Source organism: Rosa rugosa, chromosome 2, assembly GCF_958449725.1.
Source record: "Rosa rugosa chromosome 2, drRosRugo1.1, whole genome shotgun sequence".
NCBI classification, from domain to species: domain Eukaryota; kingdom Viridiplantae; phylum Streptophyta; class Magnoliopsida; order Rosales; family Rosaceae; genus Rosa; species Rosa rugosa.
Genome location: NC_084821.1, coordinates 58,118,633 through 58,143,543, shown reverse-complemented (window position 1 = coordinate 58,143,543; position 24,911 = coordinate 58,118,633). Strand labels below are relative to the sequence as shown.

General features: G+C 37.9%; 1 protein-coding gene, 1 long non-coding RNA gene and 1 pseudogene across 16 annotated transcripts; 2 read left to right on the top strand and 1 right to left on the bottom strand.

The window, feature by feature from the left end:
- The first annotated feature begins 384 nt into the window (after window positions 1-384).
- LOC133733181 (receptor-like protein EIX2) lies at window positions 385-3,370 on the top strand (annotated as a pseudogene).
- Window positions 3,371-8,144: 4,774 nt separating this feature from the next.
- Window positions 8,145-14,767, top strand: LOC133728777 (uncharacterized). Of its 15 annotated transcripts, none has more exons than XR_009855996.1 (9): window positions 8,145-8,490; window positions 9,401-9,458; window positions 9,746-9,875; window positions 10,197-10,818; window positions 10,949-11,178; window positions 11,501-11,566; window positions 12,239-13,365; window positions 13,453-13,652; window positions 13,766-14,766. It is a non-coding gene; the product is annotated as an uncharacterized LOC133728777 (long non-coding RNA). The 15 variants fall into 15 exon arrangements; XR_009855997.1 differs by having other exon boundaries at window positions 9,351-9,458; XR_009855993.1 differs by having other exon boundaries at window positions 9,401-9,875; window positions 13,766-14,767.
- Window positions 14,768-16,121: 1,354 nt separating this feature from the next.
- LOC133732912 (putative lipid-transfer protein DIR1) lies at window positions 16,122-16,954 on the bottom strand. The gene is made up of 2 exons (XM_062160525.1): window positions 16,546-16,954; window positions 16,122-16,358 (listed from the first exon to the last, which is right to left on the bottom strand). Exons 1-2 carry the CDS (start codon window positions 16,874-16,876, stop codon window positions 16,342-16,344), a joined length of 348 nt encoding a protein of 115 aa, XP_062016509.1. The 5' UTR covers window positions 16,877-16,954; the 3' UTR covers window positions 16,122-16,341.
- Window positions 16,955-24,911: the final 7,957 nt, after the last annotated feature.

Here is a 24,911-nt window from a genome sequence, read left to right as displayed (position 1 = left end):
TAAATGACCAAAATGATATTTTTTTCCTAATATATAATTACCATCTTCATTAGAATTTGGTGGTACTACACTATTACTTACACAACCTCAATTCCTCACACATATAAGATATTATTTTAGTCCTGTCTAGGATAAGTAGGGTTTGCAAAATGCCAAAATCCACCATGAAGCCAAAACATCGGTTTAGTCTAATGTACATACCTATTAATTAACCAATTTTGTTATGAACTTGAAAAGACGTGCAAACTTGTGAAATGGCCGAGGACTAATGTGGAAAACAAATTGAATTATATTTTAATATTGAATTTTACTTGCTCGTAGCCTTCTATAAATTCCATCAGATGTGTTCAATAATAGCCATCCACAACAAAGCAAACCTAAATTATGGATAGTTCTGCAAACTGTCCCAACCCTGTCTATCATCTCAATATTGCTCTCTATTTCCTCCTTTTGTTTTTAGCCTCTTCATGCCTAAACACTAGTAAACTCTGCTTGGGAGATGGCCTTCCAGTTGTGAAATGCATCGACAAAGAGAGAAGTGCGCTTCTCATCTTTAAGGTAGATCTTATCGATGCTTCGGGTAGGCTATCATCTTGGTAGGGTCAAAATTGTTGTCAATGGAAAGGGATTTCATGCAACAACCGCACTGGTCATGTTGAAAAGATGGACCTCTGCAATACAAGTCCAGCTCCATCTATTGATGCTGAAGACCGGGAGTTGGAGGCTTATTATGAGTCCTTTTTGGGGGGTAAGATAAATCTTTCTTTGCTTAGCTTGAAATATATGAGTTACTTAGACTTGAGCTCGAATGACTTTCAAGGGCTTCAAATTCCTAAGTTCTTTGGTCAGCTTCAAAGTCTGAAGTATCTCAATGTCTCATCTTCATCTTTTGAGGGATAGATTTCACCTCATCTTGGTAACCTATCAAACTTGAACTATCTTGACCTCAGCGGTAACTACTTATTGGAAATTTCTTCCATAAATTTGAATTGGCTTTCTCATCTCTCCTCTCTAAAATACCTCAATCTGAATGAAGTGGACCTTAGCAATGCAGGAGCCAGTTGGCTACATGTTGTTAACATGCTTCCTTCCATGCTAGAGTTACACTTGTCTAGATGCAACATTGAAAGCCTTCCACCTTCACTTCACACCATGAAACTCACATCACTTTTGATCCTTGATATGTCATTCAATGATTTTAAGTCTCCATTTCCAAAGTGGGTCGTTAATCTAACTAGCCTCAGAGAACTTCACTTGGCCAAGAATTCTTTCAGCGGTCCCTTTCCCAATGATTTCATTAACCTGAAATCATTGGAAGAACTTGATTTATCTCTTAATGGCCTTCACGGTCCAATTCCCAAATTCTTTGGAAATCTCTGCAACCTAAAGACCCTAATTCTTGCTGGAAACGCATTTGATCAGGGTATTCCAGAGTTTTTGGATGGTTTATCAGGTTGTGCAAATAATAAGTTGGAGTCACTAGACTTGTCTAGTAATAAGCTGGTAGGCGAATTGCCTGCCTCCTTAGGGATGCTCCCCCATTTGCAGTACCTTATCCTCTTCGACAATCATTTGAATGGATCCATCCCGGAAAGTTTGGGACAACTCTCTGAGCTAGTTCATCTAGACCTGTCGGGCAACTCATTGGTAGGCTTTTTAACTGAAGCCCATTTGATAGATCTCGCGAAGTTAACATACATTGCGTTGGGCAATATCAGTGTTCCCAACCCGCTACCTTCCATCATTTTCAATGTGGGTTATGAGTGGGTTCCTCCTTTCAAGCTTGACACCATTGACATCAGGAACTGTCAAGTAGGTCTTGCCTTTTCACTATGGCTTCTATCTCAAACTGAACTAGTATATGTCGCTCTAAGCAATACAAGCATCTCGGATTCCATACCAGACGAATGGTTCATGAAAATATCTTCCCAACTCCAATTTTTGGATTTATCTTTCAACCAAATTCGTGGAAAGCTTCCAGTCCAACTGATAGTTCCAAAATTAGTGACTATAGATTTGAGACATAATCAATTCCACGGCTCACTCCCGCTTTGGTTGTGTAAGGAGGCTTCCTACCTAAATTTTGCTTTCAATTCATTTTCCGGGCCAATTCCATTTACTTTTGACCAACATTTTCCAAAATTGCTACAATTGCATCTCTATGAAAATTATTTGAATGGCACGATTCCATTCTCTGTTTGCAATATGCAGAAGTTGTTAATCTTTTCTCTAAGAAGCAACAACCTTTCTGGAGAATTCCCTCAAGCATGGAGTATGTGGGGTGATATATACATTGTAGATGTTGGAGACAATCATCTCTCAGGAAATATTCCCAGTTCAATGGGTATCCCAGGTTCACTTTTTATGTTGTCGATGAAGAACAACAAATTCGATAGTGAAATCCCGATGGCCTTGGGAAATTGCACCAACCTGAGGGGTCAGGAGTATTGATCTTGGCGGTAATAGATTTACTGGAAACCTACCTTCATGGATAGGAACAAATGTATCCAAGGTGTTTATCTTACGACTACCATCCAATTATCTAAGTGGACATATTCCCCAGCAATTGTGCAATCTTGGCTACCTTCACCTCCTAGATCTTGGTCATAACCACCTCTCAGGTACTATACCAAAGTGTTTGAATAATATGACTACTCTAACAGATTTCAAGTTCAATGCTTATGCCTTATATCATGCGTATGAACAACAAATAATGGTGACCAGAGGAAGAGAATTCCAATATAACAAGACTCTGAGGTGGGTAAAAAGCATAGATCTTTCCTCAAATAGTTTGGAAGGTGAAATCCCTGAAAAAATCTGCAGTCTCTTCGCATTGGTTATCTTGAACTTGTCGATGAATCATCTGAGTGGAAATATTCCCTCGAAAATTGGAAACTTGTGGTCTCTCGAATTCCTTGATCTCTCAGGCAACCACCTTTCGGGACGAATTCCTCAGAGTATTTCATCTTTAACCTATTTGTCTCACTTGAATTTGTCTTACAACGAATTGAGCGGAAGAATTCCTTTGGGCAACCAACTTCAAGCACTTGATGATTCAACCAATATTTATGGAGGCAATCCATTACTTTGTGGGTTTCCCCTTTTAAACAAGTGCCCAGGAGATGACACACCTCCACAACCCACTTTTCATCGTGGGAAAATACCTGAAGATGATCAAAAGCTTGGTTTCTACATCAGTGCAGTGCTCGGCTTTGTCATAGGCTTTTGGGGTGTTTGTGGCACATTACTCATAAAGAAGTCATGGAGGTATGCCTACTTCCAATTTTTTGATAGCATCCAAGACAAGGTCGCGGTGGCAGTTGCATTGAAAATAGCTAATTTCCAGAGGAAAATTTAATCGAAAGAAAGAAAATAAAATTAGTGTTAAACTTAGCTATGTCATGATTTTCCTTTTTCTATCTCGTAATGTGTAACATTTGATGTACTTTGTTTCTATTTTGGCTTAGTGGATTTTTTTTTTTTTGAGGATGTGGTCTAGTGGACTTGAGTTGTATGTTCTGACAAATAAAAAAGAAAAAAAAAAAGAAAAGAATTGTGCCTTTTGGAGGAGTAAGGATGTTACCCCCGCTCCTTTCTCCTCCTCTATGGGCGTTTTCATTTTTGTTTTTCATAAATAAGCATGATCATTCAGAACCTCTACGTACTCGCCCCTTGGATTATTATTTTGGTTACTAAACAGTTTAAATTTGAGTATGGAGATTAATTTTTATTTGATGTTCTGTACTCTCTATAATATTTATGGGAGCCTTAGGTGTTAAGCGTATGCAACTACAATATTCTATACGGAGAATTCACTTTTGTTGAGCCAAATATGACCTTTTTTTTTGTAATATTACAACAATAATGAAATTACTGCTTTTTAAAAAAAAGAAACTCTATTCAGCCTTTTGATAAACTCTACGCCTTTTGAAAGCTGAGGCGTGTAGAGCTGGTATTCTGCTTAGTATTCACCAAGATTGGTTGTAAGTAGATGTTGAAAGTGACTTTACCCTGTTAATTATTGCATTCAGAGTAAGGAGTAGAATATCTCAGAGGTAAGCCGGATTTTAGATGATTGTAAAGGATTATGTATATGCCTTTCAATCTTTTACAATTCGGCATATTTACTGTAAAGCAAATGGTGTATTTGATAAACTTGTTCACCTTGCTAGTTTGTTTGTTTTAGATGATGTTCAATGTTTTATTGTAGCATGCACGGATTCAGATTTTATGTCCCCCTTTCGGTTACGTACTTCTGATTTAATAAATGACTTTGGGCATGGGGCTTGTTAAACAGCGACAAGCGTGGCCCGTGGCCCACCATTGTACCGATACTGTCCCAACTTAACCACCCGATAGGTGTTGGGTTTTAATCACAAAAAGCATTGGTACAATTAGGTGTGATCCACCCACTTATAAGTTATATTTTATTTGTTACTTTTCCAATGTGGGATCTTTCCTCGCCAACACGCCCCCTCACATGCAACCTAGATTTAGGTCTGCACGTGAAATTAATTAATCCAATTCCCACTTTGGAAATTGGGACACAAGCCTCATATCAGAGACTAGGTCAATACAATCCAAGGCCCACATTCGACACTTGGTAACAATCTGATCGAAATTTTCCGACTTCAATATAGGGAACCCAAATTTGGGCCGATGATAATTGGAGACGCAATTGGAGAGGGACCTGCTCTGATACCATGTTAAACAGCGACAAGCGTGGCCTGTGGCCCACCATTGTACCGATACTGTCCTAACTTAATCACCCGATAGGTGTTGGGTTTTAATCACAAAAGGCTTCGGTACAATTGGGTGTAATCCACCCACTTATAAGTTATATTTTATTTGTCACTTTTCCAATGTGTGGTCTTTCCTCTCCAACAGGGATGTGCCTTCCAAGTAGGCTAGGTTTCAAACTCCTTCAAAAAAAAAAATATGTACAACATTAAATAAACACTTGTATGTTTTCAGCAAGAAACAACTAAAGAGAGGAAAAAAAAAAAGTTTTTAAAATTCACTAGGAGCAGGGAAGAAGCTCCTCTATCCTACAATTTTTTATCCCAACATATATCCCATCCAACTTTAAAAAAAAAAAAATGTATTTTTTTAAAAAAAGAGTAAAGACCGGTGAGATATGACATGCTAATCAGTATTAATTAAGCCAATAAGGCTTAAGGTTAAATTTTCAATAATCCTACAATTGCCCTTGATTAATTAAAACTCTAAGACTATAAACTTTAATAGATAATGGACAAAACAGTAAATTAAAAATAGGAAAAAGAAAAACAGGAAAAGAGAAAAAGAAAAGAAGAGAGAGAAGAAACTGTTAATCTCAACGTGGGAGGACTTTTACTAGACGTGTGAGCAATGAATCACCAATTGTTATTTACCACAAGTCCAGAAACTGTATTATTCCTTATTTTTTATTGCATTTTGATGAAGAAATAAATTATATAAAACCAATTTTTTTTAACAAAAAAACATTAAAAAAAGCCAATTGACACACGCGCAAGCGTGTGTTAAGAGGCTAGTTATTAATAAAAATAATTATTGTGGATATCAGAGGCTTGAATCTGACTAGTATGAAAAAAAAAAACTAAAAAAAAATTAAAATTTTTAAATAGTACATCAACTATTGAAAAGTCTACTAGTCTAGCATGGATTTTTATAATGAACTATTGTATCTTAGACCATTTTTGTACTTTCCTCCATTCTTAAGCTAAAAAAGCATACGTGGCACAAAATTGAAAGGGCAAAGTTGTCAGAAGTCAAAACGTGGAGCAATAATGCAAACAAAAACCTAAATTAGGGACACATGGGTTTTGGATACAATGACATCATTTTTAATAGGGCTGGGCACGGGCCGGGTCTAAAAATAATTTCACTGGGCCCGGGACCGGCCCGTTTTTCATTGGGCCCGGACCCGGCCCGCTTTGACACAAACAGGGACCGGCCCGTTTCATTTCGGGCCGGGCTTGCTGGCTTTCGGGCCCAAAAACCTGTATTTTACCATTTCTATATCTACTTTGCTATATATCATTCAGATCAACCTGGTGAAGATTTGAATTAAAACACTATCAAAATCCAAAGTTCAAGCTGCAAATTCGAATATCTAGAATACATAACATCCAAATTCAAGTACTCATCAAGAACAATTAAAGCTACAATTGAAATACAAAGTGTCCAAATTTAAATATGAAGTCCAAATTCAAGTACAAATATGCAATGAAATAGAAATTAGAAAGTCCTAATTCAAATACAGCAACTTAGTAGCCATTCTTCCAGTCTTCAATCCAGCAGTTCACCAACAATGTAGCCATCCATTAATTGGCTTCCACACTTGTCCCTACAACAGGCATCATAAATTGATTTAGATAACAAACCATTCAAGCTGCAACTTTACTCAACTAGCACTACAGACAGCAAGGCAAATGCATCAAGCAAGCAAAGCTGGAGCTTTCGGCGATGGTACAATAGCATTCCCATCGGTGGCCATTCTACAACCAAAACAGGGAGAAGAATTAGAGATTGCGAACAAAAAAAAAAAAAAGGAATTTCAGATCAATCATTTTCAGAAATATAACAATATGGTCAAAATCAAATGCAATAACTTTGGATATGTGAACAGAAAGTCAAGAAGTATGATGTTGATCTTGATTCTAGAAAACTAAACTCTTACCCGCTGTTCACCGTAGTTGATTTTGATCACCGATTTTGAACTAATGGTATGATCTTGATCTTGATTCTCTTCCTCTCCTTTTTTCGACCTTCTAGACTGTCTATTCACCAAAACCACAAATTAAATGTAGCTGTACCCTCCTAAACAAAACCCTCACTTACACAGATGAATTCACCAAATAACAAAACCTTACCATCCTCCAGTTTATTCAAAATATCCAAAAACAACTATCCTCAAAAACATTTAACAAAAGAAGAAAAAACCCAAAAACAAAAAACACAAAACGATTCAAAACAATCAAGAACAAAACCACAAACCCAATTCTCAGAAATACCTTGCAAACGATTGAATCACAGTCCCCTTGGCACCAAACACAAACCCAGCGAACCGCCTGCAAATCAATAACAAATTTAAAACTTGACAAGCGAAAACACAGTAAGAACACAGAGAGATTGAAAGGGGGAGAGAGATACAAAGAGAAAGAGAAAGAAACTGAACAAAGAGAAAGAAACTCACAGCGTGATGTGAAGAGAGAGAGAGCAGTCTCGGCGTGAAGTGATGGAGATCGCGGTGCAGGTGAAGTGAGGGAGATGGCGGTGCAGGCGTTGGTGGATATGGCGGCCTCTCTCGGTTCAGATCGGGAAGAAGGACTGCAGGAGGCGGCTCTTTAGGTTCAGATCGGGTTTGGGAAGAAATGGAGGCTGCAGCCTCTCTCGGTTCAGATCGGGAAGAAGGACTGAAGGACGAGGCTCTTTAGGTTCAGATCGGGTTTGGGAATAAATGGAGGCTGCGGCCTCTCTCGGTTCAGATCGGGAAGAAGGACTGAAGGAGGCGGCTCTTTAGGTTCAGATCGGGTTTGGGAAGAAATGGAGGCTGCGGCCTCTCTCGGTTCAGATCGGGAAGAAGGACTGAAGGAGGCGGCCTCTCTAAGTCTTCAGATCGGGTTTGGGAAGAATGGAGGCTACTGAGAGTCTGAGACTGATTAGTCGTTTAGGTATTTAGTGAGGAATATGATTCAGTGCATTCGATCCTATGTTAAGATTTTGAGCCCTATATTTGGACCAATAATATATGGACATCTGTCTATTTTTAACTAAAACGGGCCTGAAGGGTTTTTCAAACTTTGAAAGTGAAGGCCCGGCCCGAACCGTAACTTTGAAATTGAAGGCCCGGCCCGAACCGTTTTGCTTAAAAAAAAAATAGGGCCCGGCCCGAACGGGTCGGGCTTTGACAGGCCGTCCGGGTTTGCGGGTTTTCGGGCTTAAACGCCCGGCCCTAATTTTTAAAATGCGTCCTTGTATCACACTTCAGACGTGCTAGATTTTATCCAAAACACGGGGGAGAGCATGGCCACCCAATCAGCTAAACTAAGGCGCCTCTGAGTTTGGTAAGGTCCCAGGTTCGATTCGCTGAAACCCAAATATAGAGAAGAATAATATAGAAGTGTATATATCAGTCTCCCAAATCACGGCACTTCGCAGCAAAATTGAAAGAGAGAACCCTAAATTTTCACTTTCCCGGGTTCTCCAAAATTTCCATCTCTGAGTTTCAATTTCCCACCATGGAATCTCGCCAAATTCACTTTAGAATTCACCCCGTTTATTTTACTCACACACAGGTATCAGTGTGGAAGAAAGATGAAAAAAAGAAACCGAGCTTTATCAACGTGCTCTGATGCTCAATCACCCATCGAGCATCACTGACTTCGACCTATAGCTTTTCTTCCTTGCATAGTCTTCTTTTGCTATTCTTAAGTGCTCAGGCTGTCTCTGGTTCCAGTATACTCTTAGAGTTCTCTGCTCTGAAAGGTACCAACTTCTCTCTCTTTTTTTTCAAATTATTTCTTTGAGTTTCTTTGTAGGATGTTTGTTTTGGGATTGATATTGATGATTCTGAAGTGGGTATCTGCGTTTTCTGTTTATACTGGGCTGTACGACTTTTGCGTTCGTGTTCCTGTACAAAAACTTTGTATTTTGGCTTGAAACTTTTATATGTAAAATAGACGTTCCAATCGTTCTTTGGTTAAAATTTCATAAAATTCCAGTCCGTTTTGAAGTCTACATGATTTTCCCAATTTGGGATAGAGGTACAGGATTTTCTGCCAACAGAATTAAAAAACGTCTTGCAGTCATCAGTTGAAAGGCCAAATGATTTATTTCAGTCTTCATATTTTTCTGGGACGTTTATCTCTGTGTTTAGTTTATTTTTACAAATTTTCAAGAATTTATATCTTATAGTTATTTTTATAAAATTCGAAAATCATCTGAACCATGCCTGTTTAAATTGAGAGATTTGTTTCGGTTGCGGTTTCAAGGGAAACCTTTGGGTTCATGGAATTATGGTTTTGCTCTCAAATTTTTAAATTGTTCTAGCTGTTGAGTCTTAAATGGTTTTGTTAAATTTCAATAATTTTAAGATGGTATTGAAACCTATGGAGTTTTTGGAATATCCATTGACAGTGACAGTTTTAAGTCTGGGCAGCAACAGTGGTCGTTTTTGGAAAATTATTTGGTCAAGTTTTTGCTCTTCTTTTGACTTGATATTTTTACAGTAGATACTTGAGGTTGTCTAGTTTTATCTTGTAAATTTTCAAGGGGTTTAGTTTATGAGTGTAGCAAGTGAGATTTTTCATTTGGACATAGGTCCTGCTAAGGTGCTTTTAACGCAGATTGTAAGGTTCTAGTTCGTGCCTCATTTTGAGTGTTTGTTTGCTTTAAGCTGAGAAATATCAACTTAGGATGCCCTGCCGGTTGCTGGTATAACTTTTTCAATTGAGGTAAGTAATTCTAGACTCTTCCTGGGATCACAATAAACATATATGTGCTATTGTTTTGTTGTGGTTTATACGTTTGATGTTTATGCATGTGTACAATTGTGTAAACTCCTAGTTGGTAGTGAAACTAAGCAGATGTATATACATACACAGTGTGTACATATACAGATATATGTTTAATGACATGAATAAATGGTTTGTGCTCTATGTTATGAGAATTAGAAAACAGGTTAATGCCTATATGAATGTTTGTTATCTAGAAAGCTTTGTGTTTGTCATGCTCTTGGTAGGCATATGGAGCTTCTGTCTTGTGTCTCTATATTCATATGGAGACCGATTGGTACATGTGGGAGGGCCTATCGATGATCACGATAGGAGTCTGGCTCTAGCCTTTGGGTGTGAGTATTTGTTCGAGTTAATGTAAGTTCCTCACTTGTACTGTTCCACTTTTGTGGTGTCATTGACGGGCGAGTTATGGCTCATTTGTGTTTGATAAGTTAACAAGTCCTACCAAGTTCATAGTATGATTTAATGTCTTTTGAAGTTTGTAAGTTATGGAAGACCGACTGCTAAATGCTTTAGGGAGTCTTTCATTGTTCCTTTAGTTTGCTAATGACTTATTTATATATATATATATATATATATATATATATATATATATAATGTATGTATATTATTTGCTGGGCACATTCTAGTTTACTTACTGAGTTAATCTCATTATTAGTTTGTTGTTGTTTCCAGGTGATGATCTTGATGTGTCTGATGCTTAGAGGAATTGGCAGCAATATTAGCTAGGTTGAGGAGCTTAATTAGGTAGTTCGCTAGATGTTTTTGTTAAAACATTTATTTTTGGGAATATTTGTGGAATAGTTTATCTTTCTATTCTTGTTGGCAATATCAAAATTCTCAAAGGATTGTTCTTTCAAAACTTCGAAGCTTGGAAGTTTATTGTTAAGAAAATATTTTTTCTGCTTTTGTCATCATTAAGTTATAAATTTGTTATGTTGTCTACGAAAAATTTGGGGCGTGACACTATCATATGAAGTGTTTTCGTATTTCAAAACAACCATTACTTGTTCCTCACCAACTCATCCAGAATTCATATTTCTGCAAGAACCAGGTATTGTTCTCTCTATTCCTCGATGTACATTTGTATTATTTTCGAGTATTTTGTTATAGTAATTTTTAACTAGTTTTATTGTGCAACTGTCAAGTAACCTACTATCTGTGAGTTTAAGAATCGATTTGGTTGAGTTGTCATTTATCTTTGTATAAGAAATGACTTTATTGAATCATAGGTTTGACATTTTCAAACATTTGTCAGAAATTTTACATGGAAGCAAATTCTGTTGGGATTGGAAAGGTACTTAAGTTTCACTGTTGGTTAATTTTTCTTTTCTTTTCTAGTTCTGTTTTAGACTGAGTCTACTCTTCTGCTTATTTAATTTTCATTGAGAACTAAAAAAAAAGGGCTGATAATTGGTTTTGTACAGGCTCAGAAAGATACAAGTCCAAACACACTTTCATGGTACTTCTGCATGCTCAGCAAGAACCCTCTAATAAGGACAAAGTTGCACAAGAAGTGAGGGATGTCGTTGGTATAAATCATGAAGCTAACATTGATGAATTTGTGGCAGATATAACTGTTGCAGCTCTCGAACAAATGCATCATCTTCACGCTACTCTAACTGAGACTTTGAGGCTATAGCCTGCAGTTCCTCTGGTACGTATGTATGTATCCTTACAGATCCAATTAAAACTTCCAAAGAGTTAATCAAACAACTCTGTAATAAAATCTGATTATATGCTTGATTGAATCTCGATCCAAGTGAGTCAATACAATTATTATTGATTGTACATTGGTCTTTTTATTAATTAGTTGCAATCTGGTTCCATCATGCTACTAAAATTTGATGTGAAAAGCATATAATGTTTCATGTTAACCCTTCCTTTATTGTTTCATGCTGCTATGTAGTACATTTTGTAATTTAACAATAGAAGTGTTATATTGCTCACTTGCACTAATGTAAAACTTTTGATATCAGGTTGAGGACTAGCAAAAGAAAGATCAAAAGGCTAATAAAGTACATTAACTACCGGGATTATACACGGTAATTACTTTTGCTTATGTCCTAAGTTTCGTATCATAGAGATTACATTTTGAAATATGACTGCTCTACAAGGGCAAATCACATAGGTCCAGAAGGAATTTTGTTTTGCTTTATTTTGGCTTTGCCAAAATTCATGATTTGCCTTAAGAAAATCTGTCTTAGTTATTATGGTATAGGTGATATGTGGGCTGAGTTTCAAATAAGTTTATAGCTTAGAAAATGGAATCAATAATACTGTGGTATGGTATTTATGCAATTGAGAACTTTCTATGAAAAGGCTAGAAGGTTTTTGGTGCCATGCCCTCTACTTATTACGTTCTAACTTTTGCTTGTGTTTCCAAACAACTAATCTTGTAAGCTCTTTCACTAATAATTTGCTTACTGTCTCCAACTCTCTGTGATTCAAATTCATTTATATACATGTGGGAATTTGATTTTGTCTATCCCATAAAGAAAATGCAGTAATATAAGTTCTCGATCTTCTTAGTCGAATTGAGTGGTAAAGCATATATTTCTTCTCTGTTAATTGATATTATGCAATCTTGACAAGATTGGACAGCTATCTACAGCAAATCAGCAATATTGTTGATTTTCTGGCATAGGTCTTGTGATTGAAGACTGAATTTTCTGCTTTAGTCATATTGTTGATTTTCTGAAACTATTGTAATGTAGGTACTTCTATGCATCAATTTTAGCTTCATGAGTATTAAAAACTAAAAAGACATGCTAAGCAGCAGCTTGAGTTTCTTCAGGTGTTTCCTCTTCTGTCATCAGTCTATATACATGTTCCATGCTCATGATGCTCCGTTAGGTAACTGCTCCTTGTTGAGTTAAAAATTGCACAAAATGGAAAATGTCACCCAACGTAATTTCACTCGTATTCATTAATAGAATAGAGTTTTAATTATTTCGGGTTCGACTCATTCAAGACAGAATGTGTCTCTTAATTATAATCCTTGTTACGGGGAAACACCATTTGATTCCATTTATGAAGAAATCAATTGATGGGATATGTGTTTGTTTGGTTTTTCGGATTGGCTGAATTTGACTGGTGGAGTCAAGGATTCGATTTGAATTTGTGGTTGCATCTAGTGGGTCGCTAGATTGCCTACATACCCTGTGAAGGGATCAAACCATTGTGGTTCATAAATTTTGGGAATTTGGGATTTTTCTTGGTTTTGTACCAAAAGGATATTTTTTAGGTTCCGACGTATCTTTAACGAAACCAAAGCTTGGGTATTTTGAAATGGAAACCCGCAGCGTCATGCTTTGTCGAATTCTTCAAATGGGCCCAAACTTGGACATAGGCCCAAACTTGGACATGAGCTTCTTTTGTATCCTCGCGAGTCATGTTCCTCGATCCATGAAGTTTTCTCAGCCCCAAATTTAATATCGGCACCTTCAATGTACCGAGCGGACTCCGAGTCTCAATTTTTCTTGTGTAGAATTCGGAGACATGCGTCAAACTTTTATTTTGGGCATCAAAATTTGCTATGGACACCCATAAACTTCTCAGAAACCCAAAGCTTTCCAGAGGCCCAGCTGCTATATTTTTTTATTTTATCATTCTTTTATTTTTCTTTTCTCACTACTGCTCGGCTTCACTCTCCACTACCTTCGGTCCACCCTATTCGAAACACAGTAGGACACAAACTTCTGCAAATTGGATTTCGAGATGGACTTGAGGGTGTAAGCCAACTTGGAGATGGAATTGCAACTGGGTTTTCGACACAAAAGAGTTCCCCAACATCTAAAGCTTGCAATCAGCTTCATCCTCCTATTCCGTGAAGAGAAATTGGGTAAGAAAATTCCAACTTTATTTTTTTGCTTCTGGCTTCGTAATCCGAGAACGCAGGTCTTGACATCCTTCCTTTGATATTTTGCAGTGATTTTGAAGTTAAGATCAAATACAAGTTATGCTCTTTTGAACGCAGGTCTTGACATCCTTCCAACTTTATTTGTTTACACCTGCACGTCAAACTGTTCAGTTAAGATCAAATACAAGTTATGCTCACAAAAGAACCTGTCCAAAGCTTAATACCAAAGGAAGGATGTCAAGACCTGCCTCTCGAAGTTTTTTTCTTTGGTGAGCTTCTTCTTGAAGTGTTAGTTCTGATGTCAACTTGTTTGTGGGCATTAAGTTTATAGTCTGCTGCAGAATTGGATTCATTTTGACAACTTTTCTCCCTGGCTATGCAGGTGGCCGGAGACGAGATCGACGACTATAGTTTAGCCAAGTTTCAGAACTCCAGGATTTAAACTCAAGGGTGAGTCTTTTTTTTATGTTACCCACTGGTTTGTTTAGAATAGGTGTTTTGGCATGGAAGTTGGGACTGGCCTTTTTTTGGCTATGGTGTTTTCAAAGGATGTAGAGGGTAATTAATATGTTGTGTTCAAGTGGAATTAACAGAGTTTCTGTTATTATTTTTATATTGAACCACGACCCTCTGCTGGTTTCGGTGTATTAAACTGCCGAAACATGAGGATGATAACGGCACCCTAAGGCACGTCGTGTCAAAGTTCTGAAACAGTATTGGCACCGTAAGGCACCGCCACCGGAGTTTTGAAAGAAGTTTCGGCACCCTAAGGCACGTCGAGTCGAAGTTCTGAAACAGTATTGACACCGTGAGGCACCGCCACCGGAGCTTCGAAAGTAGTTTCGGCACCCTAAGGCACGCCGAATGAAGCTCTGAAACAGTATTGGCACCGAAAGGCACCGCCACCGGAGCTTTGAAAGTGGTAAAACCATAAAGAGATGCAGACGGATTCTCCACCTTGATTCCTGTGGAACAGCTGCGGCTTCTTCTCTGTCTCCTTTGCTTTCCTTCTCCTGCTGCTTCTGTTTTTCTTTCTTTTTTTCCGGCACAGCTCTCTTGGATTTTTATATAATGCACTGATGGTATGATTGAGTTTTAGAGAGACTCCTGTATTTGATATGCATTGAAACACCAAAAGATGGCTGTAGTCTTTATCATGGAAGTTCCCCCGTACGGGTTGCACTCAAACTCTAGTATTTGATAAGCTTGTGAGCAAATATGACGTGGGCCTTTGGCTTTCATAGACTTTCTGTCTTTTTTAATACTTTTTTTCTGGTTGCTTCTTTTATTTTTTTTTTTTTTGTTTCAACACTACTACAACTGTTTTTGTACAATGATTTGAGTTTTGTAATTGATCTTTTTGGCAACTTTTTCAGTTTTATAGATAAACTACATTTAGGTGGTTCTAGACTTCCAGTGCTATCTGATCATGGAAGTCCTACTGTAGGTGGAGGGTTCCCCTCTACATTACCTAATGAATGTTGTACTATTTGTTTTCTTTAGATAAAGATCTGTACATTTGTATGTTTGTCTATTGTCATCTAGGATTCGATAAGATTAGAATGTATAGCTAGAAATTAGTTACTAGAATGTGCTTGTAGTCAAGTATTTTATAATGAGTAATAGATACAATGACATTTGTTTTGGGATTGTAAACATTATTTGTATGTAAATGTCTTCTTTTTGTTTCAAGGACATTTTTTTTTTTGTGTTCTATAATAGATATAAGGACGTTTTTTTAGCATCCTAATATACATTAGAGGACACTCTTCTAATGTCCTTAAACACATTAGAGTACGCTTTTTAAGTGTCCTTAAAGACATTAGATGACGTTTTTTTTTAGATTAGAGGACGTTTTTCTGGAGTCTTTATAAACATTAGAGGACGTTTTTTGAACATCCTTATAAGTGACTTACAATAACTCCTTGATAGATTTGTTTTGCGTGTCATCTAAATTTTTTAATGACGTTTTTCGAACGTCCTAAAATGCTTTTTTTGTAGTAGTGTTGGGCCCTTTTCTCCAAAAACTTGGTCCAATCCAGTCATCCATTTTTCATTTCAATTTTATTAGAAGAAAATAAAATCATCACTATCATCATAATCGAATCCTTATCCCAGTATCCTTCATAGAAGAAATGCGGAGAAACACATTTCTTGGGTGTGGAATTTCTTAATATATACAGAAGGTTAAAGAAATTCTTGGGTATTGAAGGCTTAAAACTAGTATTTACGGAATTCTGAAAGAAATCATGTATGGTTTTTAGCTCCAATTCTGAGAAACGAAAGCAAAATCGACGTTGGTGTTTAGCTCGATCAGCAAAACCATTGATATAAATAAGGGGACGTCAAAATCGACCAAAGACAGGGTGTTTCTAATCACTGTTGGTGATTCAAGCTGAAATGAGTTGTTATCTTTTCTTGCTTCTTGTTCCCATGTGATCAACTCCACTACATCTCATGTTGCCGAATATTTTCTTTTGTGTCTGTAGTGTAGTCTGTATGATAGTTCTAGGGAGTCAGTTAGTTGAATCTCATTTGTACTGTTCTATTTACAATCCGCATTTCATATTGTTTGTCTTAGCTAGAAACTTCTTGCGTATCGTTGTATCCATTTATGTCAATTTGGGTAATGATATATATTTTTCAGTTTATTGTTTTATTGGGTACGTAATATTAATGGTCCAATTGCAATAGAGTTGACTTTGGTTTTCCCACGAAATTTTAGTAGAGACCAGTAATAATAAAATGGATTGTAATATTAAAGTAGCACTTTATTTATTTTTTAAAGACCAGTAATAATAAAATGGATTGTAATATTGAAGTAGCACTTTATTTATTCTTTAAACCTGTAAGTTGAAAGGGTTCAATACTAAAATATTTAAACATTAGATGATGTGAAAGCAACATGAGAATTCCACAGCTATGTATGGGAACATCATCTTGGGTCATCGTAATCGATCAAGGCACCGTATAAGCTGCAAAAGCATAAACAGAGTGGTAAGTAAAACAATTGGGCAACCCCATGAAATTTGAATTGTGAGCAGCATGCTTGCATATATAGAGAGAGAGCATCATAAAGACAAACTGATGGATCAAGAGGACAAGAACAACGTAAGTACCGGAGACTCGTAATATAATCTGAATATTGGGAAACTAAGTTACCTCCGCACTTGTAACCCTTGGGACGTCTGGGATCATTACAACGTTTAGGTATGGTGACTGCGATTGCTGGGTTGAGGCCACGACTCTGAAGTTCTTTAGAGAGCACAATGGCACAAAGACAACGCTTGTCGACGCGTTTCACCAACGAGCAACACTTGGGAGAAACCGCGACGCTCCCATCTTGTGCTGCTGGTTCACATGAAGCAAGGTTGTATACCACAACCTCCGGGTTGCTTCCACACTCCCCAGCCCCATCAACCCCCACATCAAACCCCCAAAGATTGCCTACAGTTACTAGCATTGCTAGCATGATGACGATGAGGTACTTCATCACTACAATACCTCTCGATCACTTCTGATATTGAGGATAATGATATTACTGGTTGCATACATGCTAGTCCACTTTGTGCTTAATTTATAGAAAAACAAGAAAGAAAGTAGAGGAGCTGAGTCTACTACAGTAATAATATCATATAATTTATCGTATAAAGAAGAGAAAATTATATAAACAGTACCCGAACTATGGCCAATTTTAAACTTTAGTACCCGACTATGCAAAAACTACAATTTTGATACCGAAGTTTGAAGCCCGACCCAACATTCATACATGCCGAAGTTTCATTCAAAAATATCATTTTATAAATGCAATTAATGTGATTTCTTTATTTTAACCGAAATTTCCACCGAAATCGAAACTTTCTCCGAAATTTGCTTAAATTTGAAGTACCGAAACCGAAATTTAAAACCTTGTTACTAATGCGAATGAGAAAGGAGAATGAAATAGGAGGATTCATGATTGTGAAGATACCTAAACTAGTCTAGATGATGGTAGCTAGCTAGCTAGTAGTAGAATATATTGCTATCTGATTGGTGGACTTCCAAAATCCAAACTTGCAAAATGGGCTGAAGACTAGAAATTCCGCAATATGGCTAAACAAAGTAATATATCGCCATTAATATACAATATGATGATTTTATTTTAAGCCATCATGTCATATATGATGTGCTTGCACACTATTAAAAAACTCAAGGAACTGCGATCAAACTTGACCTTACCTTCTTCTTTTATTTATTAATCTCTATTTCATGAAATTAGTAGTAATAATTTCATTGTCCTCATACAGAAATTAAATATCAATTCACCAGGGTGATACTCGTGAAGTCGATAGAAATTTCCGGTGGAGTGTTTGGACTTGGACATGATGGCAGTATCAAACGCTAGAGATTCAATCGATATTTCAACATCAAAAAATATTTTGCAACATATTCAACATAATACTTAAGTAGTATTGACTTGACCAATTGTTTCGATACAATACTTGGTTATGTCATTCTAGCATGGTATAAAGTCGCATTGACTTGACTAATTGTTTTGAAGAATTACAATGTGGCCTCCCATATATATATATATATATATATATATATATATATATATATATATATATATATATATATATATACACACACATATATATATATATATATATAATTTTTTTTTCTTTTTCGCACCAAGTAACAGTACAAAATCATGTATTTTGAATATAAGTAAAAAGCAGTATGAAAAAAGGAAAAGGATAAAAGCAGTATGAAAAAAGGAAAAGGAAAAAACTTAAGTCGCATTGACTTGACTAATTGTTTTGAAGAATTACAATGTGGTCTCCCATATATATATAATTTTTTTTCTTTTTCGCACCAAGTAACAGTACAAAATCATGTATTTTGAATATAAGTAAAAAGCAGTATGAAAAAAACGAAAAGGAAAAAAGCAGTATGAAGGAAAAAGGAAAAAAGCAGTATGAAAAAAGGAAAAGGAAAAACCTTAAGTCGCATTGACTTGACTAATTGTTTTGAAGAATTACAATGTGGCCTCCCATATATATATATATACACACATATATATATATATATAATTTTTTTTTCTTTTTTGCACCAAGTAACAGTACAAAATCATGTATTTTGAATATAAGTAAAAAGCAGTATGAAAAAAGGAAAAGGAAAAAAGCAGTATGAAAAAAGGAAAAGGAAAAAACTTAAGTCGCATTGACTTGACTAATTGTTTTGAAGAATTACAATGTGGTCTCCCATATATATATAATTTTTTTTCTTTTTCGCACCAAGTAACAGTACAAAATCATGTATTTTGAATATAAGTAAAAAGCAGTATGAAAAAAACGAAAAGGAAAAAAGTAGTATGAAGGAAAAAGGAAAAAAGCAGTATGAAAAAAGGAAAAAGGAAAAAGGAAAAAAGCAATATGAAAAAAGGAAAAGGAAAAACCTTAAGTCGCATTGACTTGACTAATTGTTTTGAAGAATTACAATGTGGCCTCCCATATATATATATACACATATATATATATAATTTTTTTTCTTTTTCGCACCAAGTAACAGTACAAAATCATGTATTTTGAATATAAGTAAAAAGCAGTATGAAAAAAGGAAAAGGAAAAAAGGAGTATGAAAAAAGGAAAAAGGAAAAAAGCAGTATGAAAAAAGGAAAAAGGAAAAAAGTAGTATGAAAAAAAGAAAAGGAAAAAACTTAAGTCGCATTGACTTGACTAATTGTTTTGAAGAATTACAATGTGGTCTCCCATATATATATAATTTTTTTTCTTTTTCGCACCAAGTAACAGTACAAAATCATGTATTTTGAATATAAGTAAAAAGCAATATGAAAAAAACGAAAAGGAAAAAAGCAGTATGAAGGAAAAAGGAAAAAAGCAGTATGAAAAAAGGAAAAAGGAAAAAGGAAAAAGCAATATGAAAAAAGGAAAAGGAAAAACCTTAAGTCGCATTGACTTGACTAATTGTTTTGAAGAATTACAATGTGGCCTCCCATATATATATACACACACACACACACACACACACACACACACATATATATATATATATATACACACATATATATAATTTTTTTTTCTTTTTCGCACCAAGTAACAGTACAAAATCATGTATTTTGAATATAAGTAAAAAGCAGTATGAAAAAAGGAAAAGGAAAAAAGCAGTATGAAAAAAGGAAAAGGAAAAAACTTAAGTCGCATTGACTTGACTAATTGTTTTGAAGAATTACAATGTGGTCTCCCATATATATATAATTTTTTTTCTTTTTTGCACCAAGTAACAGTACAAAATCATGTATTTTGAATATAAGTAAAAAGCAGTATGAAAAAAACGAAAAGGAAAAAAGCAGTATGAAGGAAAAAGGAAAAAAGCAGTATGAAAAAAGGAAAAGGAAAAACCTTAAGTCGCATTGACTTGACTAATTGTTTTGAAGAATTACAATGTAGCCTCCCATATATATATAATTTTTTTTCTTTTTCACACCAAGTAACAGTACAAAATCATGTATTTTGAATATAAGTAAAAAGCAGTATGAAAAAAGGAAAAGGAAAAAAGCAGTATGAAAAAATGAAAAGGAAAAAAAAAAGGTGGACTGGGCCACGGGGTCGAAGAAAAATTAACAAAAGTAATTGAAAAAAATAATTAAAGAAAATAAATAAATTGTTCAAGGAAAACCTAATTTGTGTTTAGCCCAAACTCTAGGTTACTTGACCTAGTGGTAATAGGATTTAATTAGAAGGATCTAGAATCCTAATCAATGTAGAATTACTTTCCTTGTATGATTGAGATTCTATGCATTGTAATCCTCTATATAAAGAGGCTCCTATTATCAATGAGTATACACAGCAAATTCCTCCCAAATTCAGTTTCTTTACAACACGTTATCAGCACGAGCCCTAACCCTGAAATCCTAAATTCGTAGCCTTCAAATCCAAGAAACCTCAGCCGCCCAACTTGAAGATCTCAACTCCAGGAGTCCAGAACCGGCGGCCCCATCCCCAGAACCGGCCGGAATACCGCCGAACCGGCCACCGGAAGTAACGGAAGTCTCTCTGCCCGGTTCAAGGCCTTTCTCCCATCCTCCTGCAGCTATACTCTACCAGAAGCTGCAATCTGACCCCTGATTACTGGAACCGGAAATTTGTTCCCCGGAACCGGTCAAAACGCCCTCAAACCGGTAACCAGAATCTGTTCCGTCTTGAACCGCCGGCTGCCCTTCCAGATCATCTAGTCCTTCAGTCAACCCAGCGCAGCCCAGCCCAGAAGAGGACCAGTCTCGGCCCAGAAGCAAAGGAGCTGTCCGGCCCAGTAGCAGAAGGAGCAAGCTCGGCCCAGTAACGAAGCCCACTGACGTCAGCCTGCCACGTCAGCGCCCACGCAAGCGTCCAGTCAGCAGCCCACGTCAGCAATCGACCGCCACGTCAGCACCCCAGGTCAACCCTCTGGTCAACGACCAGTCAACGCCGGTCAACCATTTTCCGGCGACTTTTCCGGTCGACTTCCGGCCACTTCCGGCGATCATTTCCGGCGACTTTTTCCGGCCAAATTTCCGACGACTTATTTCGAGGTATTTTTTACTAAACGTTCCCGTTTTTTATAGAGTTTTTAAATTCAATTTCTCTTCTTTTCTCGGGGACTTTCAACCTCCCTTCTTCTACCCCCCTTTCTTCTTCATAGGGGAGACCAAAAGCCGAACTGTGGGGGTTCGTGCTCACTCCAAGCTTGGAGCTTGTAGAGTCCTCCAAACTTAGAGTTTGTTGAGAACAAAAACGATCGACCACATACATCCATTGTTTCGATCTAATCCAAAACCCCTCTTGGAATCGGATTTTCTTGGAAGCGACTATGCTCAGAAAATCCCTAATTTCTTGGAAGCGACTACGCTCGGAAATTCCTAATTTCTTGGAAGCGACTATGCTCAGAAAATCCCTAATTTCTTGGAAGCGACTACGCTCGGAAATTCCTAATTTCTTGGAAGCGACTACGCTCAGGAATTTTATATGTTTTCGTGGTAGCCTTTCACGCTCCGAAACTAACCCTAATTTCTTGTTCTCTTTCAGGATGAGTAACCTGAACAAATTGGACTTTACTCCATTGGGAACAACTGGCTCTGAATATCACAGGTGGGTTCGTGATATCCGCCAGCATCTCAAGGCCGATGGAATCCTGGATACGATTCTCGAGCCTAGCCAGGACGTGCTAACTGTTGAGCAAGCTCAAGCTTTGGAAGCAAATAGAGCAGCCTTAGAGGCAAATAAGGCGAAAGCCATCATCCTAATGACTCGTCATATGGATGATTCGCTCCAGTACGAGTGTATGAATGAAGAAGACCCCAGAAAGCTGTGGGCCTCACTCGAAGAAAGATTTGGCAACGTCCGTGACTCCCTGCTTCCTGACCTAGAAGTGAGATGGCATAGCCTCCGCTTCTGTGAACTCGGAAGCACTTCACATTAAATCCTTAATGGAATTCTGTGGTAAAGAGATCACAAATGCGATGTTGATTGAGAAGACTCTCTCTACTTTCCCCGTCTCTGCATTTATGGTTGCTAAGAACTATCGAATCGATGTGAATGCAAGACGAATCACAAGGTTTCATGAGCTCATTGGAGCTATGAATGTCGCTGAAAAGCATGACAACATCCTTGTGAAGAACTATAATTCGAGATCCGTGGGAACAGAGCATATTCCGGAATCCAATTATAGTCGCGCCCTAAAGAGAGGGCGCCAAGAGCGAAACCCTAATATTAGGGATACTTCTGGACGTTCTGGTCCATATAATCGCTCTACTTGGGAAGGTAACCGCCAAAATAGGCGAACACGAAACCGAAGAGGTAAACGTGGAAAGAGAGAGGGAGGCAACGCCTCTGGCCTTGTTGGTGGCGCCACCAACACTAAGAGCCATCTAAATGACGCTTTCAAAGCGCCTCAATCAATGGAGTTTGAGCAAAGAGATGTATGTTCTCAATGTGGAGTGTCTGATCATTGGGCACACATTTGTAGAGCTCGTGAAAAAACTGTCACCGCCTACAAAACATATTGTGAAGCACGAGAAGCTCACTATGTAGAACAAGAAGATCAAGAAGATGATCTAGAGTGAAGGGTTGAAGACTACGAATCTGGCTGGGATCAATAGATCGCCAATTCTGTTTAAGTCTTTATTTTCCAAGAGATGTAGGTAATTGCCGTATTATTTTTGTAGTAGATGCCTATGGTTTAGTCTTTCTTCAAAGTAGGCGTACTCAATGTACATGTGATGTCTAGGAAGGTTTTGAGATAAGTGGTACTTAAGCGAGCTTTGCTCCACCGACATCTCTCTACTCACCTGGTCACATTTGCGTTGGAATTACCGAAAGAAGTTAGACGACTACCATTGTTTTGCATTAGCTAGCATTTGGATTAGATTCTCCTAATGGTTAAGAGACAATGATGTACTCTGTTGGCTTATGAATAAAATTTCGAGTTCTCTTCATTATGACTCCATTTTGATTCATGAGCATGTTATTTTGTGACTACGATGGCTGGGCCATCAGTATTAATTCAAGGACATGGAATAGCCCAAGTTCCCCTTGCCAAATGGCACCTTGATTAATGTCACAGAAACTCTCTACGCTCCTAGGGCATCTCGCACCTATGGATAGCCAACGGATTCCATGCGAAAACGCGTGTAGAGAACAGAAATGAGTTCCTTTGCAATGCCTCTAATGATTGCGAACGAATGCGCATCTTAGAGAAGTTTATGTGTCTCTCTAGTGGACTCTATGTCCCTCTTCGAGCTATTAAATCCAATAAAGTTATGAGAGAATATCTCTTGGATTTAGACACATATTGGCTTTGTCTCGACAGGATAAGTCACCCTGGTCATGATATGGTGATCCGTCTAATAAAGACTTCACATGGACACCCTCGAGCGAAATGAAGCAAGAATCAAAAATTGGTTCCTGGACTTAGCAAGACCGCAACAATTGCAGCATCTGGCGCTGCAGCTGTCTTGGGGCGCCATATGGCCGCCCAAGTCCCTTGTGACAACGCCATATATGGCACTACCCATGGCCATGACGCCATGGATGTCAATCCCCATGGTTATAACGCCATGGATGCCACTTCCCATGGTCTTGACACCATGATGGGTGATGTAGTCACAAACTTCGCTTCAAAATGTGTTTCTAACGCTCAGGCCCAACCAAAACCCTCATTGGTTGCTTCTAAGGCCTCTCGCTCATTTTACAAAGCCATTTCCTTAGGAAAATTAGGGCTGAGACCGGCCTATGCAAAGGATATGAAAATACTCATTATGTTCTTACATAGAATCCGTAGGGATTCTGTGGACTGATTCCACCAACTTGCGGACGTTTAAATATCTCATGATGTTGGTTGATATGCCAACACGCTGGTCCCGTGTTGTGCCATTGTCCACCTGTAATGCTACTTATGCTACACTCCTAGCAAATATCATATGACAACGGGCTCACTCCCCGGATCATCCTATTCCGTCACTTGGACTTGACGATGCTAGAGAGTTTACATCGAAGACTTTCGATGGATATTGCCATGGGACTGATGTTGGATATCATATTCTCATGTACAAACCCAAATGGTCTCGCGGAAACGACTACGATGGTAGTCAGGACATTGGACATGCGCCCAAATCTCCTTATCCGCTTGGGGTGATGCAATATCGCATGCAACAATGCTAATTCGTCTACGATCCACCGCCACTCAATCTACCTCTGCGTTACAGCTCGTGACTGGGTACAATTATCGTACTTACGCATATTTGAGTGTGCCATTTATGTGCCAGTTGCGCCGCCACAGCGCTTTATAATGGGTCCTTACAGACGAATGCGCAACTCAGTTGGATTTGAGACTCCAACAATCGTCCGCCACTTAATGCCCTTGCATGGCGATCTCCTTACCGCTAGATTTGCGGATGTCACTTTGATGAGACAGTCTTCCCGTCGTTAGGGGGAGATAAGAACACAGATGTTCAGCAGGAACGACATGAATTGTCGTGGCCTGTCCCCACTATGTCTCATCTCGATCCCTACTAAAGTGACGAGATCACACAAATATGCTGCAAACATGCCTGCAATGATGGACGTCCCAACGAGAGGACGTAGCACCACCCTACACAGAGATAGGCATGGCGCCAACGCCATAGAGAGTGGCACTCTGGCGTTACAGGCCATGGCCCCAACTAGGATGCATGGGAGGCCCGTGGATTCGAAGGATACTTTGGCACATTCCAATCCTTTGATCATCGACACTCATAATCCGTCTCATGAGAATCTTCCGGGTTATGGTTATTGTTGGGGGACGCCTCAACGTCAGAACCTATTCCTGAGAATATAGAGCTCTATGAAACTTACACTAGTGTACATGAGATGTGGGATAGAAACTCCATCATAATTGATGATGTTGTTGCGCATTTCGTTGCGCATGAGTTTGTTGAGTCTGATGATATTGAACCACGCTCCGTTGATGAATGAATGCCAACGTAGAGAGATTTGGCCTAAATGGAAAGATGC